A 16,635-nucleotide genomic window follows, 5' to 3' on the forward strand; every position below is an offset into this window, starting at 1 on the left:
ACTTGTGACCACCAGAGCAAAAAGTGAAATATCTTCCAGTTTGAGTTTTCGATCCATGTCCTCAGAAAAGGAAACAGAAACAAGAGAGCACCGAGAAGATTTGGAAGCAGATAGATAATCACAGCCGTGATGTACAGGGAAGGTATTTCTCCTGTTTGTCCAAGCCAATTTTTTATCACTTTAAGTATGCCACTTGGGTTTTCCCACGAATGCACATAGCAAACTGGCAGTACAATAACCCAAGCTACTGCTACAACCAGCTTCAGTGATAGTCTCAACATGTTGCTGAGCTTCATACTGTTGTAAGCTTTGAAGTTTAATGCAACATCCAGAACAACTGCACAGCACAAAAAGTCAAACAATCCTACTTTAAAAAATCATTTACATATATTAACAATGGAGAATTGTAAATGACAACGAACGTCACATGACTCTAGACCTTGTAGCAGGCGAAGTATAGCAGCTGTCATGAATATGCTTAGCACATTTTCAAAAACAGGGAGCTGGAACACGTCAAGAGGAGACCCTGTTTCACTCCAAGACAATATAATCATTGCCTGCAAACAGCCAGAACAAACACTTAAAAAAATTTGCTGAAGTACCATAGAGACAATGAGAACTCAAAGAGGGGGTATAAGATTTGTGTGATCGTGTAGCTTAAAAGATATTGAGTCTAAATGCTCTCTACCTGAGTCATGTGCCACTGATTGATTATAACACTGAATTCCCTATATCTAAGGTATGGTCTCCCTAATGAGTTGGAATTATTTAATCTACTGCCTTTTAACACATGCAAGTTTCAGCCCTTTGTGAGTGTTAGAGAGAATTTTCCTTCATTACTTCTCCATGAAAGATGTTCAAGAGAAAAAAATCGCCCACAATGACTGGCTCTTTCGAATTTTGTGGTGGGCAAGCATTCAAAGTTGCTGTGTATCCAACCAGTGGAGATCCATCTTTAGTGTGGACCCTTCTTGCCCTAGATTTCCAGATCCATTGGAGACAGTATTTCATTGCTTATGGGAGTTCAGAGGTGCACAGAGAATTTGGGTTTCTATGGCTCAGCTTTTGGGCAGGCTGAGTATTGGCCCTGTCTATGTTACTTGGGGTTCTATTGCATGGTTGACTCAGTCTGGACCCCAGCTTCTCTTTGACGGTAAGGGATCGGACCTCGCTATTCTTGTCCATGGGGGCATAGCACAGAGATGCCTACTACAGGATATCCCCCGGAAAGGATATGCATCCTCCACTGCATATTGACACTGTCTGGGAGATTATTGCTAGTTTCGCGGCATGGCATATTTGGAAGGCCAGGTGTTCAGAGGCCATTGAGGGAACTCAGATTTATGATACCCAATGTATCTGCAGCATATGGGCTGACATTGTTCACAATCTGATGTTGTCACCTGGGCCCGTATACAAGGATATGGGGTGACATTGTTCACAATCTGATGTTGTCACATAGGCCCGTATACAAGGATCTTCTAAAGCTGCGCAATCGAAGCACAACTGTTTTATCAGACAATGGGACCGTGGCATATTCTTTTCCACGACCTCTATGGAACTCTTATGGTGGCATAATGCCCCAGATTGGCTGAGATCTCCCTACTTTTTGGTCTGAAGTCTCCCTTTTGTATGATTCTATCTTACTTAATAGTAGTCTATTTCTGGGAAAAAAAGTTGCTGTGTATTTGCGAACCTGCAAGGCTAGAATGTAGAATGTCCACATTCGATCAAAGCTTCGAAAAAGATGCCAAAAGCTTCGAACCTCCACAAAATTCATCTTTCGGACTTTGTGATTACCCTGCTATCAATCCAGAAGAACAGTATTTCACCTTTTGGACATTGACATGCAGCTTAGTGATTACCCTGCTATCAATCCAAACAAACAGTTTTTATCCTAGTCCAGTTCCTCCAGTTCCAAGTAAAATGCAGAATTGTCAAGATAGACAACTGTGATATGCCACAGCAGCATACCTTGGAAGAAGACCCAGCTTGTGTGTGGGTTTGAAAAAAGTCTGCATCACCTTTCATAGGCCAACCCAACCTGAAGCAATCCACAGACCTACACCAACCATACTGGTTAGGAGCCAAATTTGATGCCTTATAGACATCCCAATGGTAGAACACAGGCTCACAACTAATTCCAGTAAAAATTATTGACTATTCTATCGTAACTGTAGAGGCCGGATTTAAAGAGCAATTAAATCTACATCTGTAAAAATCTGAAATCCGAACCAGAAGTATTCGTTCAAGTCATCATAATTCCTCCATGCTGAATGTGGAGCAGTACCATTCCTATTGTTTTCCACTTCCTGGTAATATTCTGTTCAAGTCAATACAACGCTTATGATATAGACATGCAAGAAGGATAAACGAACACAACAGCAGAAGTGCACCTTCTCAATCACCATATAAAGCGGTGTTATAACTTTTCTTAAAAATGAATCTTCATCCCCTCCATACGCAGGCATGATGTTTTCTCCAGTGACATTGCTAGTACTAGCTAGCATTCCATGAAGTTCTGATGCCATCTGCAAAATAGTACAGCCGTCAGCAGAACCAGCCAGCAGATCCAGCCAGATAGTTACTGCAAGTCATAAAGCAGCAAAGAATGGCCGTGCAGTCATAGCACACAAAATACAGAAGCTAAATATCAAAGTCACGCAACTCATAAAAGACTATGATCATCGAAGCTAAATTATTGAAGTTTTTTCTCCACCTACTACCCTAAAGCATAGAGAAACCTTGAATAACAACCAAGAAATCACACCCTATTTTGCGATGGTTTACCGTAGTTCACCCAAAAAAGATGTTACATATGTAGAGGAAGTAATTATGACTAAGGCATGATTAAGAATGCAACAAACTTAATAAAGAGAGTAGAGAGGAGGGAGAAAGACAATACTCCCGATTGGGTTCCCAACTACCCATTTAAGTACCCCGAGAGGAAAGTGGTGCATTTGCTTGCTTGTATTATTGGCTTACATCGAGTATAAAGATGTTATCAATTGAACGCTTGACCGTGGACTGAAAATTGGCTGAATTCCAGGCTGACTAACAACACTGACTTGCTCAACCAGGCTGGTCCATATTTGGGCAGGCTCTCTTCAATAATTTTGTGATACCCTAATGTGAAGGTGTAAGGCCTTTAAATCAAGCATGTGTGCCCTTGAAAGGAATCCAGCAGGGATTTGGGGCTATCGGGCTACAAAACGCTAGTCATGTGAGCTGGCCAAATGCAAAAGAAGGGTTGTGCACTGAAAGTCGTTCTGCATAAACCTTAATATTAATGTTTTAGTTCGCTTGTGTAGGCCCTCAGGGCTGGCTGCCCCAAACTAGGCTGCCCAGATGGGCTGCTTTAAACTGCCTGCCTCTTGCCCCATCTTCCTATCTGACCTTTATCTTGCTATATGAGTTGCCCAAATGACCTGTGGGCTGCCCACACTGCTGCCCATTGTGCCCAGTATGGTGCCCAAGCGACCCAGCATTTATCTGTTGAGCCTTGAATTAGGATTTTCAGCCTATTCTTTGTCCTGTAGGTCCTACGACACCTAACACCTGTGCCCAATGCCTAGCAATATAGCCTAATTATCTGCCTTGACACTTGTACAATCAATAATCCAAGTGGGTTGTGTATGTGTGTGGGACAATACACACATCTAGCCCTATGACCTTTTGACTTGTCCTTGGACTAGGGCTCACAACATGCTCAGCAAATCATCCAAAAAGTTAATAGATTGTGCACTCTATACACGTACGGCCACATGGGGCACCCTAGTGCAGCAGGTGCACCTGACAAAAAGTTTCACTCTCTGTAATAATTAATATGGCACTTGAGAGGTATAAATGTATCTTTCTTTCTTTTTTACAAAAAAGACTTCTATTAAGTAATATAAAATCATACAAAGGGATATCTCAAACCAATGGCACTACGCTGCCATAAAACCCCCATAGCAGTGGAGCAGAAGCAAATACCATGGTTCCACAATCTCATAAATCTGTTGCGCTTTGTTTGTGCAGCTCTAGAAGAGCCCTTTATACGGGCCCAGGTGGCCAAAAGAGTATGAACGATGTCACTCCACACACTGCAGATACACTAGGTGTTATAAACATGATTAAGCCCCCAAAGGCCTCTGAGCATCTGGTCTTCCAATCTGCATTACTGCCCTCAAAAGGAAGCTGTGGGCCAGACTGAGTCAACCATGCAATAGCACCCCAAGTAATATATATAGGATCACTCCTCAATATGCCCAAGAGTTGGGCTATAGATACCCAAATCCTTTGTGCTCCTTTGCACTCCCATAAGCAATGATACACTATCTCGGCAGATGGAGCTGGGCATCTAGGACGAGGGATCCATGCCAAAAACAGATCTCCATTGGTAGGTGGGCAACCCACCGTGTAGAAAAAGCCAAAAGAAGTAGGAAATCTGGCTCCTCCTGTACGAGTGTCCTAGTCTCTGCCAAAATCTCCTCTGAATGAATGGTGGGCGCAATGTCATATGCCTCCCAGTGAGGCCTAAGAGCGGGAACTCTCTGGCTCTGTCCAAGCATGAGCAACATGGCATTACGCACAATATAGCTGAAGTAAGGTATGATCCTCATGGGTCACATCAGTACATTCCCACTCACCAGGGTCCCAATGTAGATATCTGATAGGGCATCCACCATATAGCCATAGGCACCATGAGGCATGAGTAACCATCACTCGGGACGGATCAGTATACCAACGCTTCCCAGACGATCCACTGCTCTCACTGGACAGATCACAAAGTTCAGTGTGATCACCTGTCCATCACATCTCTCCATCCACCATCCGGATTGAATGGAATAGAAGGCAACACCCTCTTCCTCCTCTGGCTTCAGGAATCAACACGTCAAGGGACACACCTGTCCGAAAAAAAATCCCCAACCACAAGTGATGATATTCATGTAAAAATGTACCGTGATCTAGTTGTTAGGCATAGCTGCATCAATATGCGCAATCCATCCCGGACTCTCTCTGAGATGCTAGGTAGAGTATGGTCACTGTGCATCTCTCCCAATCTGATAAGGTCGTTCCACATAATGGGCTGCCTATCAGCCTCATCTACTGAGCTTGGGGGTTTATAACGTACAAATACCCACATACTACTCCAAGCTTGGATAATGGAAGAAACTAGTGGGGAGGACGGGGAAATGATCTGCCTCAGAGAAAATAAAATGTGTGATGTGCCTCCAATCACCACCGCTCTCACAGACACACCGAATAATATGGCACATGAAGAAATCCTTTGAGGGCTCAGTACTAGGAAGGAATTCTCTGACAACCAACTTGCAAAGCAGAGCTCTAGAGATTGTTGCCAGTATTACAGCATGGCAGATCTGGAGAGCTAGATGCACGGAGGCTATTGAGGGTGTCCAGATTTTTGGGTCTCAATGCATTAGTACTATATGGGGTGATATCATCCATACTCTTATGGCTACTTGGGCTCGCATTCACGGGCCCTCTCGTTCTGCGCAGGCGAAGCGCGTGATATTTATGCGGGAGTGTGACCATGGCATCTTCTTTTCCTCTAGTACCACAGGTCTTACATGGCATCATGATGCTCCTTAGTGGTTGAAATCATTTTACATATTGGAGTGATTCTATTCTTTTCCAGCTTATAGCTGTTGTAACTCGCGGCAGGTGCCCGCGGGACTAGGGTCTTTGACACACTTGTTGATACCATCAATGCATATTAAAACACTTAAACATGGCCATAGCCTTAACACATCCATCATCACTTTGCATAAAACATAAAAGCTGGACAAAACATCCACAAATGCTGAAAATGGATCTTGCACATGTGACACCACATAGAGACCGGAATGGGCCGACCCCCCCCTTGGAGTATTTTATTACCCAAGGAGAAAAATATTATGTACAAGCTTTGAAGGCCTTACTCTCCCCACGGGAGATGCTGGATTATCTACATACAAATGCCATAACACACCCCAGCACGAGGCTACCAAGCCGGAACACAAGCTGTAGAAATGCCGAGCCAACAATATAATCCATATACCTCCGTGTGGGTACTGATTCTTCCCCAAAAAAAAACCACGGGTCTTCATGCAATAGAGCTGGTATAGCAAGTACAACTCTCCATTCAGCCGGTATAGCAAGTACAATGGCTGGTACAGCCGATACAATGGCTGGTACAACCGGTACGGTGACTGGTACAACAGGTACAGTAAGTACAAATGCTCGAACAACATGTACAATGACTAGTACAGTAGGTACAATGGTTGGTACAGCAGTACAGAAGCTAGTACAGCCGGTACAATGGATGGTACAGCAAGTATAGCAAGTACAAGGACCGGTACAACCATTACAATGGCTGGTACAACAAGTACAAAGGTTGGTACAACAAGTACAATGGCTAGAATCATAATAAATGATTAAATACCCTTGCCTTCAGTATTTCTTCGCGATGGAAGCCTCCAAAACAGTCCCCAACAACTGGTATTCTTCATGGGCAGCCTTCAAGAGAGAGAGAAAGAGAGTAGCCATCATCAGGGCAGCCTTCAAAGGTGGTAGAGGCTAGTGTGCTGCAAGAGAGCCTCTCTTAATGAAGAGAGAGGGCTCCAATTTATAGATTTGGGCCTCCCATGAGCTAAAATGGCAAGAGAAGGCTACAATGACAAGTGGAGAGCCAAAGTGACAAGTGTGAGGCCACTTGTCTCACTTTGATCCACTTTCTAACAAGTGTCAGGCCACTTGTCTCACTTTGGTCCACTTTCTTGCCACATGTCCCAATCTAAGAGATGGGTCCTTCCATAAACTTTATCTCTAAAAATATCCCAACTGGTAGACATTCTGTCATAGGCACTTTGCCAACTCTTGGTATCTGCTCAATTCCAGATGTAATGACGCGAACAGAATTTCCATCGGAGTCGCGCCAAAAATAGCAACTCTCCTAAATTTTAGGAGTGTGGTCCCTTTGTATTCTAGGATAATCTCCCATTCCCAAAGCTTGTACTTTCCAAATACTTAGACATCTTGGAGTCCACCAGACCCCTTTCATACTGGAAAATGTCCAGGTTAATGACAGCTGTGATTGTTGTATGTTTTTCTCATACTTAATAGAAGTCTCTTTCTGAAGAAAAAAAAAAAACAGAGCTCTGCACTCCATCTCTAGACCAATGATGTTCAATCCCCCTTCATGCTTGAGAAGGATAATAGTTTCCCAAGCAACTTTGGCCCTAGTATCTGATGTGCCATCAAGTCTTGACCATTAGAAGTTACAGATCACCCTCTGCAACTGTCTAATGCATCTACGGTCATAACACCAAATACCAAGCTGTGGCAAGAAACACACGGTAGATCAAGCTTCCTCGAGCTTCAATCAAGGAGCTCGAGGCCCTTCTTGCTAGACAAAACTCTTCCAAGGTAGTGCAAAATGAGCAAAGACCTGGGTAAGATGCCCTAAGAAGCATTGATGTACCATCACCCAACTCTAGTCCAAAAGCTCCTCCTCTATGTGCAGTGGCAATCTCAATCCAGATACTCCGGCACTAGAGCTAAGAAAAATACTCAAAGTTTCTACAACAATGAGATACAACAGTGGAGCTAGAGGGGGGAAACCCTGTCGTACAAAGCGGGAAATCTGGAAGCGCTCACCTCGACCTCCACAATCAAGCACAGTGTTGTTGGAGCCTCCCAATAGAGGCAAGAGACGCCTCAAATCCAATCTTGAGAAAATCCCATGCATGCGAGAGTACCCTCTAAGACGTCCCAATCCATTCTATCATAGGCTTCCTTAAAATCAAGTAGCAAGATTGCCAAAGGCTGATTACTTGCCTTGCCCCACTCTACCGCCTCCCAAAAGGAAAAGATGTTATCAAAGAGGCTTCTTCCTTGGAGGAATCCATTCTATGTGTCATGAATGACTATTTGTGACACTGCAATCTCATGCTCACTGCCTTGGCAAGAATTTTGTATGCAATGTCATAGGCCTCCACTGGGCCATGCTAGTCTTGTCACCACCCTTAGGAATGAGGTGGATAACACCCTTCCACATATTCTGTAACGCCAAAGTGATCTAATCTCCAATGTCATCCCAAAAACTCATGAAAAATGTGGGAGAGAGGCCATCATTCCCATGGCATTTACCACGTGGTAATGCCTAATCACATGTCTAAGCTCATCTACTGAAAAGGGGGCATCAAGTAATGCACACATGTCATTCAAGGTCAGCCTGGGCAGGGACTTCCAAACCTTCTGCTGTGCCCTATCCCTTTGAGGGGAGTGAGTCTCTCCATATAACAAGCAGCAGTAAGAATCTGAGGCAATCCTCGTGACCATGTCGGGCTCTAAGTGGAGCACTCCTTGACAGTCTTTCAGCTGTCTAACGCATTCCTTGTTATGGGAGACCATGGGCAGCAAAGAAATGTACAGCCAATGAGGTGATAGCCCAAGTGGTGAAGGTGTTTGCCTAGGACCAGGAGGTCCTTGGTTCAAACCCCCCAAAGGTGCTTCCTCGGCGGCATCACCTATGGTTGGATAAAAAGTTCCTACGGGCTGTGAAAACTGGTAACTACGGGAGGATCTTGGGCCTAAGGCTGGTCAGAAAAAAAAAGTAATGTTTGTTACATCTACCTCCCATCTGAATCCAGAATAACTCTCGTGCATTATAACAAAACTCTGCACGCTGCTCTAAGCAGTCCTACAACTCAGCCCTAACAGTGCATAATGCATCTGAGATCCATTGGGCATCAAGGTGTTTCTCAAGTTCCCTCTGCAAAGCACACAATCTACGCCTGATGGCTCTCTCTATATCCAAGATCTCTTGCCTCCTGGCTAGGGCCACACTCTCATAAAGATCACTGACACTCTCTAAGGTGAGAGCAACTCTTTGCCTAGAGTCAGGAGCTCTCTGATGCAAAAAACTACAGGACAATGGTCTGACTTTCAAGTGACTAGGGAAATTAAGATAGTGCCACCACTATCAAGTGCCCAATCATCAACATAATAGCAGTCCAATCAGGCATGAATGCAACATGCACCACTCCTATGCTCACTCCAAGAATAAAGGAGTGAATCTGGCTTCCTATGGAAGCCATCCTCTAACCAACAATCCCTACCATGAAAGGAAAAAGATAAATATCTCCCAAATTCCCTCTCAAGCATGTAAATGATACCTTCATGTCCCCCCTTCATGTGGGGGTTTCTCTACCATGTTGAAGTCACATCCAACGATCAAGTGCCCAATCATCAACATCATAGCGGTCCAAGCGGGTGCCCATAAATGCAACATGCACCACTCTTGCAATTACTCCTAGAAAAGAGGAGTGAATCTGACTTCCTATATCGAAGTCATCCTCTAACCAAGAGTCCCTGCCATGAAAGACAAAGATAAATCTCTCCTAGGATGCCCTCTCAAGCGGGTGAATGATGCCTTCATATCCCCCCTTTTTATCTGTAGCTTGCTCAACCATGTTGAAGTCACCTCCAATAATCCAATGATCTACCTACCATGATGGCATTCCCAAAAAGAATTCATTAGGAGCATACACATTCAGCACACTAATTTTCAATCCACCCTTCAATCCATTGTACTCTGGCAGGGATAATAACTACATGACCAACCATATAAGGAATAATTGCACTCGTCACTGAAGTACATACTCCGCCTTTAGTTCCATCTACAAAACTGACCAAAAAGAGTGCCCAAATAAAAGCTTGCCATGTCTAGTGCACTGGCCAGCATCAAGCTTATGCTCCTGCATAAGCAAAATATCCATGGGACCATCCGTAACTGCAGGGTGAAGGTAGTTCCCGATGACCTACTTCTGGTGGTAAGGAAAGACGCCATCAAGGCCGTGCACATTCCATGAGACAACTCTCATGGTAAAAAGGCAAAAAACATTCATGACACACAATGGATTCCTCCAAGGAAGAAGCATCTTTGATAACATCTTTTCCTTTTGGTAGGTGGTAGAGTGGACCAAGGCAAGCAATCAGCCCATGGCCTATCACAGAGTGGATTGGGACTTCTAGAGAGTACTCTTGCCTTTATCGAGAGGCTCACAGCACTATGCTTGCTTGTGGTGGTCGAGGTGAGCGCTTTTGGATCTCTTGCTCAGTACGGCAAGGTTGCCCCTTAGCTCCCCTGTTGTATCTCATTGATGCAAAAACTCTGAGCATTTTTCTTCGCTCCAGTGCTGCAACATTTGGATTGAGATTGCCATTGCTCACGGAGGAAGAGCTTATGGACTCTGAGTTGGCTGATGATACAGCAATATTTATTGAGGCATCTTACTCATGTCTTTGCTCATTTTGCAGTGCCTTGGAAGAGTTTTGTCTGGCAATAGTAGGGGCCTTTATAAATTGGCATAAGTCTGTCAGATTTTGGATCAATGACCTTGAGAGGATTGATTGTGCTTCACATGGATTGAGATAGGACACACACGCCTTTATAAATTGGCATAAGTCTGCCAGATTTTGGGTCAGTGACCTTGAGAGGATTGATTGGGGCACAGATGTGCTTCACATGGATTGAGAGAGGACACACTGCTAGAAATCTTGGATGCCATGTCAGGATAGACATTACAACTGCCCAGCAGTTTGTCCCTCTGCTCATGAGCATAAAGGAAAAGCTCCTTCATTGGACCTCCAGGAAGCTCTCGATCTGGCGCCTGCAGCCCTGGTGGCAAACTAGATGTTGCTTGCCACAGCTTGGTATGTCATTTCATGTTGGTGTTATGGCCATAGATGCATTAGATAGTTGTGGATGATGATCCGCAACTTCTTATGGTCAGTCAGGTCTTGATGGCACATCAGATACCAAGGCCAGAGTTGCTTGGGTTTAATTATCCTTCCCAAGCACGAAGTAGGATTGAACATCTTTGATCCAAAGATGGTAGTGAGTCCTCCACAGATTTCTTCATGTACCATATTCTTAGATGTGTCCCTTAGAGTGGTGGTGATTGAACGAACAGCACACGTTTTATTTTCTCTAGGTCAGATTACCACCCCCCATCCTCCCCATTGGTTTCTTAATTATCCAGGCTTCGAGCAGTATGCAGATACTTTTACGTCATAGACACCCAAGCTCAATAGATTAGATTGACAAGCAGCCCATTATGTGGAACGACCTTATCAGAGATGATCTTGGCAGACCCCTAGGAGCAGCAGGGTATGTGCAGTGGCCAATCTGGGAGAGATGCGTAGCAAGAGCACTTGACTGAAAGAATTTTAAGTTTCTTCCAGATAATAAGAGGGAGTCAACTACCCCACATCTCAGAGGGAGTCACTAACGGATTGCACAGACTGATGCAACTATACCTACCCACTAGATCACCAGCAAATTTTTAGATCAGTATCAGCACTTGTGGTTGGATGAGATTGCAAGCCCACATAGAGGGAGAGAGGGTATCCACAGGTTGCAAGGCCGAGATGGATCCACTGTTAAAGACCCCCTATATGTGAGATTTCTTTGAGATTGAAAGCCCACATAGAGGGAGAGAGGGTATCCACAGGTTGCAAGGCCGAGATGGATCCACTGTTACAGACCCCCTATATGTGAGATTTCTTTGAGATTGAAAGCCCACATAGAGGGAGAGAGGGTATCCACAGGTTGCAAGGCCGAGATGGATCCATTGGTACAGATCCCCTTTATGTGAGAGCCATCGCCATAGATTTCTTCAGCACTCTACTCACGGGTGCCCCCATTTCTGCACAAGTGATGGATGCGCGTGAGCGTGTGTGGCGACACGTGAGAAGGTGGTCCCTCACTCTCTTAGGGCTTTCTTCCTGACCCCCTTCACAACTGAGGAGTTTGCAAAGGCTATGACAGCATTACCGAGGGGCAAATACTTGGGAGAGGATGGTCTTCCAACCTCTTTATTTTTGTGACATTGGGATCTCATGGAAGGTGGCCTCAGGGCTGCCTTGTAACGAGAGAATGGTTACAGAAGCCATGCCCGAGAGGTTGTCGGAGGATTTGATCCACTTGATTCCCAAGGAGGATGGTGACAGATTGGAGATCTGGCAGTGGAGACCCATCACCCTCCTAGGGACTTCCTACAAAATTATGGCCAAGGTCATAAGCCGAAAATTGCAGCCCTTTCTCTCCAACTTGATTCGTGGTACACAGACAGGTTTCATTCAGGATTGGAGTATTCTGGACAACATCTTCAGCTTCTGGGAGGCGACCGCATCGGCTAGGACGCGGCAGTAGGATCGCGATATCGAGAAAGCCTATGACACAGTAGATTGGGGCTTTCTGGCGGGACAATCTGCAGGATGGGTTTCCAGAAGGAGTGGGTCCGAGGTGTATCGGGACTCTACTCGGCTTCTCACAACCAGGTTCTTATTCAAGGTGCTAGCAGATTTCCGCTTTCACGATCAGTCTGGCAACGGTGCCCTCTAGCACGTACGTGATCTCCTCCTGTTCGTCGTCGTTGAGACCATGAGCAGTTTTCTCTCCACCCAGGAGACCGGACTCCAGGGACTACATCTCCCCATCTAGGTACAAGAGGAGCAGCAGCATACCTGTCAGGGGCCGAGGGGAACCTCCACAGATTCGCTGAGGCGATTGAGATTTTTTGTCGTGCATCCAAGCACGGATCAACTTGTACAAGTCATGTGGATTTTGGGTTGGCTCATCGCCTACCCTGCATTGCCGTCCAGTTGAGGCTTCTCAATGGGTCCCAAGGGGAACTCCAGTTCAATATCTTGGAGGCCAAGTTGGCATTGACATCTCCCTTGAGGAGCAGCTCTCCCCCCTTCTTCTGAGCATTCGGAAGAAGCTGTTATATTAGAGGTCGGCCAAGCTTTTCCTAGCTACCCATGTAGTGGTGACGAGCCAGGTTCTTCTAGCCGCCATGTGGTATATTACCTCCTATTGGTCTTTCTCTCGAGCATGTATTGGTCATGTAACTTTCTGTGGGCGGGCAATGATGGGAGACTAGCCAGGGCCAAGGTGGCTTGGACAATGATCATTCAACCACGATGCAGAGGTGGCCTGGGCATAATCGACCCCTCCATTCAGAGCCGCGCCCTGTTGGGCAAGTCGATTGTTCGAGGTCTTCTTCCGAGCGGTGAGCCTTAGAAGGACTTCCTCCTAGCTAGGATCTCCACCCGCACTCCGACCTTGGGGGGCCTCGGCCTCAGAGCACGAGATGGATATTCACAGAGACATCGGCACGGGCTAGCATTTGAGGATAGATTTGCAGCCAGTCTCTTGCGTGCTTGGGATCATCTTAGGCCGGCCCTACAGCAATCTTCTCCAGTAGCCTTTGAGAAGCGCCTCCAGCACTCTTTGCTTTGGAATCCCTTGGTCCATCTGCCTAGTGGCCATATGCTCGGAGCTCGCTCATACGTATCATGGGGAACCTTGAGTACAGGCCCGCTAGATCACTTGGAGACTGGCTTGCATTCAACAGCTACCCCCAGAGGCTCAAGAGAGAGGCCTTATTGGGATTCAGGGCAGAGATCGACTTAGCCTCGACATCGACTCTTCCATCCCCTCAACGGCCGGCCTCGATACCGGATCCTTCTACTCCGCAGTGGTTGGGAGTGTTCACCGGGCACAGAATACCCCTGGCAATTCATGGCGCAAACAAGTAAAGCACTTTACTCATGAGTCACCTTCTCTATTGGGCTTCATGGTAGACTGAAGAGATCAAAGACACCCTTAGAGGACCTCAAGGGATGCACCTTGCAAAGGGTGAGGGTGATTGGTTTTCACGCACATAAGTGGCACATTGACCCTCCACAGGCCAAGGTGGCCACAGAGAAACTATGGTGGCTATGGAGGTGGGAGGGCCAGCCTATTAACAAGTCTCCAGTGGGACCTCGGAGAGTGGACATGGCAGGACCCAGAGGACAAAGAGGAGTCGCAGGTACCCCCTTCTTTGCCTACACTGCACGGCTAGACACGGTTGGGTTGCAAGATTCAAATGTCAAGGGTGGAGGGCACTCGAGTAGTAGCAGCACACTGGCGGTCCCACGGCCTCCCGCCGCGTTTTCTCACAGATTTCTCGAAGTGGCTGTGTGACAACTTTTGACCGCGGAAGATCACCCTTTTCATGTGGCTGGCACACAGAAGCTTAGCCATTGGCACTTGGTTGGCCATTGGGGCAGACCAACATTATGTTAGAGGTGTGGCCAATACTCTAGCCAGGTGATATACTATCCCCAGGTCAACTTGTGGAGTGTTGAGTTTATCTGTCACCTACATTTAAGACCTCGTGGGATTTAGCCCTCACCCACCCACGAAGAGCTGAATCCCACGAGTCTTAAATGTAGATGGTAGATGGGATTAAAACTCCACAATCTTGTATGAGAGGTCGCCTTTTTGCACTGTTGGATGCAAAAGTAAACTAGGGATATTGTTAAACTAGGAAAAGTTATAAGCTAGGCATATGGGGGCTAGACACACGATGCTTTTTGACCATGGGTAAACTAGGGATGGGGAATTTGTAAACCAGGGATAGGGAGGGCTTTGGAATTTTTAGATTTAAAAACTAGGGCTTCAACTTTAGAAACTACATGTAATTCATGGCCTCCAAAAACGTGTTTTTCATCCATCAACGAATCATGATGTTAACTATTTCCGTACATCTGAAATCCGGCCCCAAACAAGTTCCGTTTTAGGAGACCGAGCCAACGGCCATGCCTCATAAAGGAAAGGGGATAAAGGCATTGGCTTCTATGAACCAAGTGCGGACTTGTTCCATCCTTAATCACGCACATGAGTGTCGTTTGATTGGTGGAATAGACTCCTGTTAGAGTGACTATGTTTCCCTTGCGAGATAGTGTTAGGTCCTTCCATTTGCTCATATCCTCGTATTTCCGAGAAATCGAGGTGTCATCAATCGGAGACCAAGGGCTTAACTGCCTATCAAAAGGATCCCCTTGTCCCACCTAAGGTAAGGACCTTACACATGATATTAGAGCGCAATTTAGGTTTAGGATTTTGTATGTTGTTGTATTCATTGATTGCTAGGTTTTCGTGTTAGACAAACCTAGCTATGGGTGGATATAGGGCAGGATGGATCCAATTCCTCTCGAAAATGTTGAAAGAATTCCACATCCAATCCATCCCATCCCAGTGACTTCCACTGACCCAGTTTAGCAATAGCATTTTGCAATTCCATGTTTGTGAAAGGAGATTCCATCTATGCAGCTTCTTGTTGATTAAGAATTGGTGTCACATTTACAAGCATCCTAGCTTTCGCTTTCAACTCTTCCCACAAGAAGTACCCTAGTGTAGCAAAGATAGATTGGAAATGTGCCACGCATTCCCTTTCGAGTTCATTTACATCGTTGGTCCACTAACCATCAAGCTTAAGCAAACGATGTATGCTTAACTTTTGCCTCTTAGGGGATTCCATCTGTGCAGCTTCTTGTTGATTAAGAATTGGTGTCACATTTATAAGCATCCTAGCTTTCGCTTTCAACTCTTCCCACAAGAAGTGCCCTAGTGTAGCAAAGATAGATTGGAAATGTGCCACGCATTCCCTTTCGAGTTCATTTACATCATTGGTCCACTGACCATTAGGCTTAAGCAAACGATGTATGCTTAACTTTTGTCTCTTAGCATGCAAGCTTTTGAAAATTTGTTTTGAGGAGTAGCCTTTATCTAGTAAAGGCTTTTGCATCGCTTGTATTTGCCATTTTTTCAATCTCCTCTGATTATTACAATCTATCATGTATCATGCATTTAACAGCTTTTCTTCCTCCTCTTGATTCAATTGCCTTGTTTGTGCAACCTCATGCAATGCCTGCACATCCACTCTACATCAGTTTATTTGCTCTCTTTGCTGCCCCATATACCATCTGCCATATTCTATAATGATAGATTGCATCCTTCTTGCAAAATTTCTCCATGCTAAGTCCAGGCATAGTTGTTTGCGTATGGTCGTACAATACAGTACGGTACGATATCATACGGGAATTTACCGTACCATTTGAAATTTTGGAGTACAATACGTTAAAGTATGGTTTTTTTTTTAAACACTTATAAATTTATGGATTATCAATTTGAAAGGATAGAGAGCTCAGAGGATGTTACAAAGCTTAAGAGCAATGGAAGCTTGAGCTTGAGAGGCTAGAGCTATGAGAGCTTGAGCACTTGTGATGGAGAGAAGGTTGGAGGAGAGCTTTTTAAAGGGAGGCCAAATAGTCCAAGGCAGCCACCCAAGGCCAAGGGCCAAGGCCCAATATTGTTGGAAGACGCTCTGCAAAGACACACAGAGAGGGAGGTAGTTGAGGAGAACCCATTGCTTCTTGTTGCCCTAACTAAGGAAGGTGCCTCACCACAACCTTCCGAATACGGAGTAGTGATCACAACGACAGAGAGAACCGATCGTTTGCATCCAAACCAAAAGTCAACATCCACATATCTTTGGCTACTGAGCCTAAAAGGACACCAAAAGCAAGCATAAACAGCCATTGTTCAAAAAAAGAAAAGGGTCGAAACAACAATAATCAAAAACAAAAGAGTGGAAAAAGAAAAAAGTGTGTGTGGGAAGGGAGGGAGGTCAGTACAGAACCGTATGATATCATGTTGTACCGTGTCGTACGATGTACGAGAGAAACTATGAGTCCAAGTCATACCACGCATCTTCTCTAAGCAATGCAATGATTGTGTACACCTTTCCTCAA

At 45.3% G+C, this 16,635-nt stretch overlaps 1 protein-coding gene across 16 annotated transcripts in view; it reads right to left on the reverse strand.

The window, feature by feature from the left end:
* LOC147609142 (callose synthase 5-like) overlaps positions 1-16,635 on the reverse strand; it is a 168,025-nt gene that overhangs the window by 107,412 nt on the left and 43,978 nt on the right. For 11 of the 16 annotated variants that reach the window (XM_086788652.1, XM_086788654.1, XM_086788653.1 and 8 more), the window contains 6 exons: positions 2,397-2,531; positions 2,236-2,312; positions 1,975-2,062; positions 1,697-1,801; positions 440-557; positions 3-337 (listed from right to left, as the gene is read on the reverse strand). In XM_086788652.1, the coding sequence (XP_086644778.1) occupies positions 3-337; positions 440-557; positions 1,697-1,801; positions 1,975-2,062; positions 2,236-2,312; positions 2,397-2,531 (858 nt within the window). Of the gene's footprint in view, positions 1-2; positions 338-439; positions 558-1,696; positions 1,805-1,974; positions 2,063-2,235; positions 2,313-2,396; positions 2,532-16,635 lie in introns of all 16 variants that reach the window. The other 5 variants (XR_015264387.1, XM_086788648.1, XM_086788658.1 and 2 more) reach the window with 1 other exon arrangement.

The sequence above is a fragment of the Cibotium barometz genome, chromosome 52, assembly GCF_041138505.1.
Source record: "Cibotium barometz isolate CiBa-2024 chromosome 52, ASM4113850v1, whole genome shotgun sequence".
NCBI lineage: Eukaryota > Viridiplantae > Streptophyta > Polypodiopsida > Cyatheales > Cibotiaceae > Cibotium > Cibotium barometz.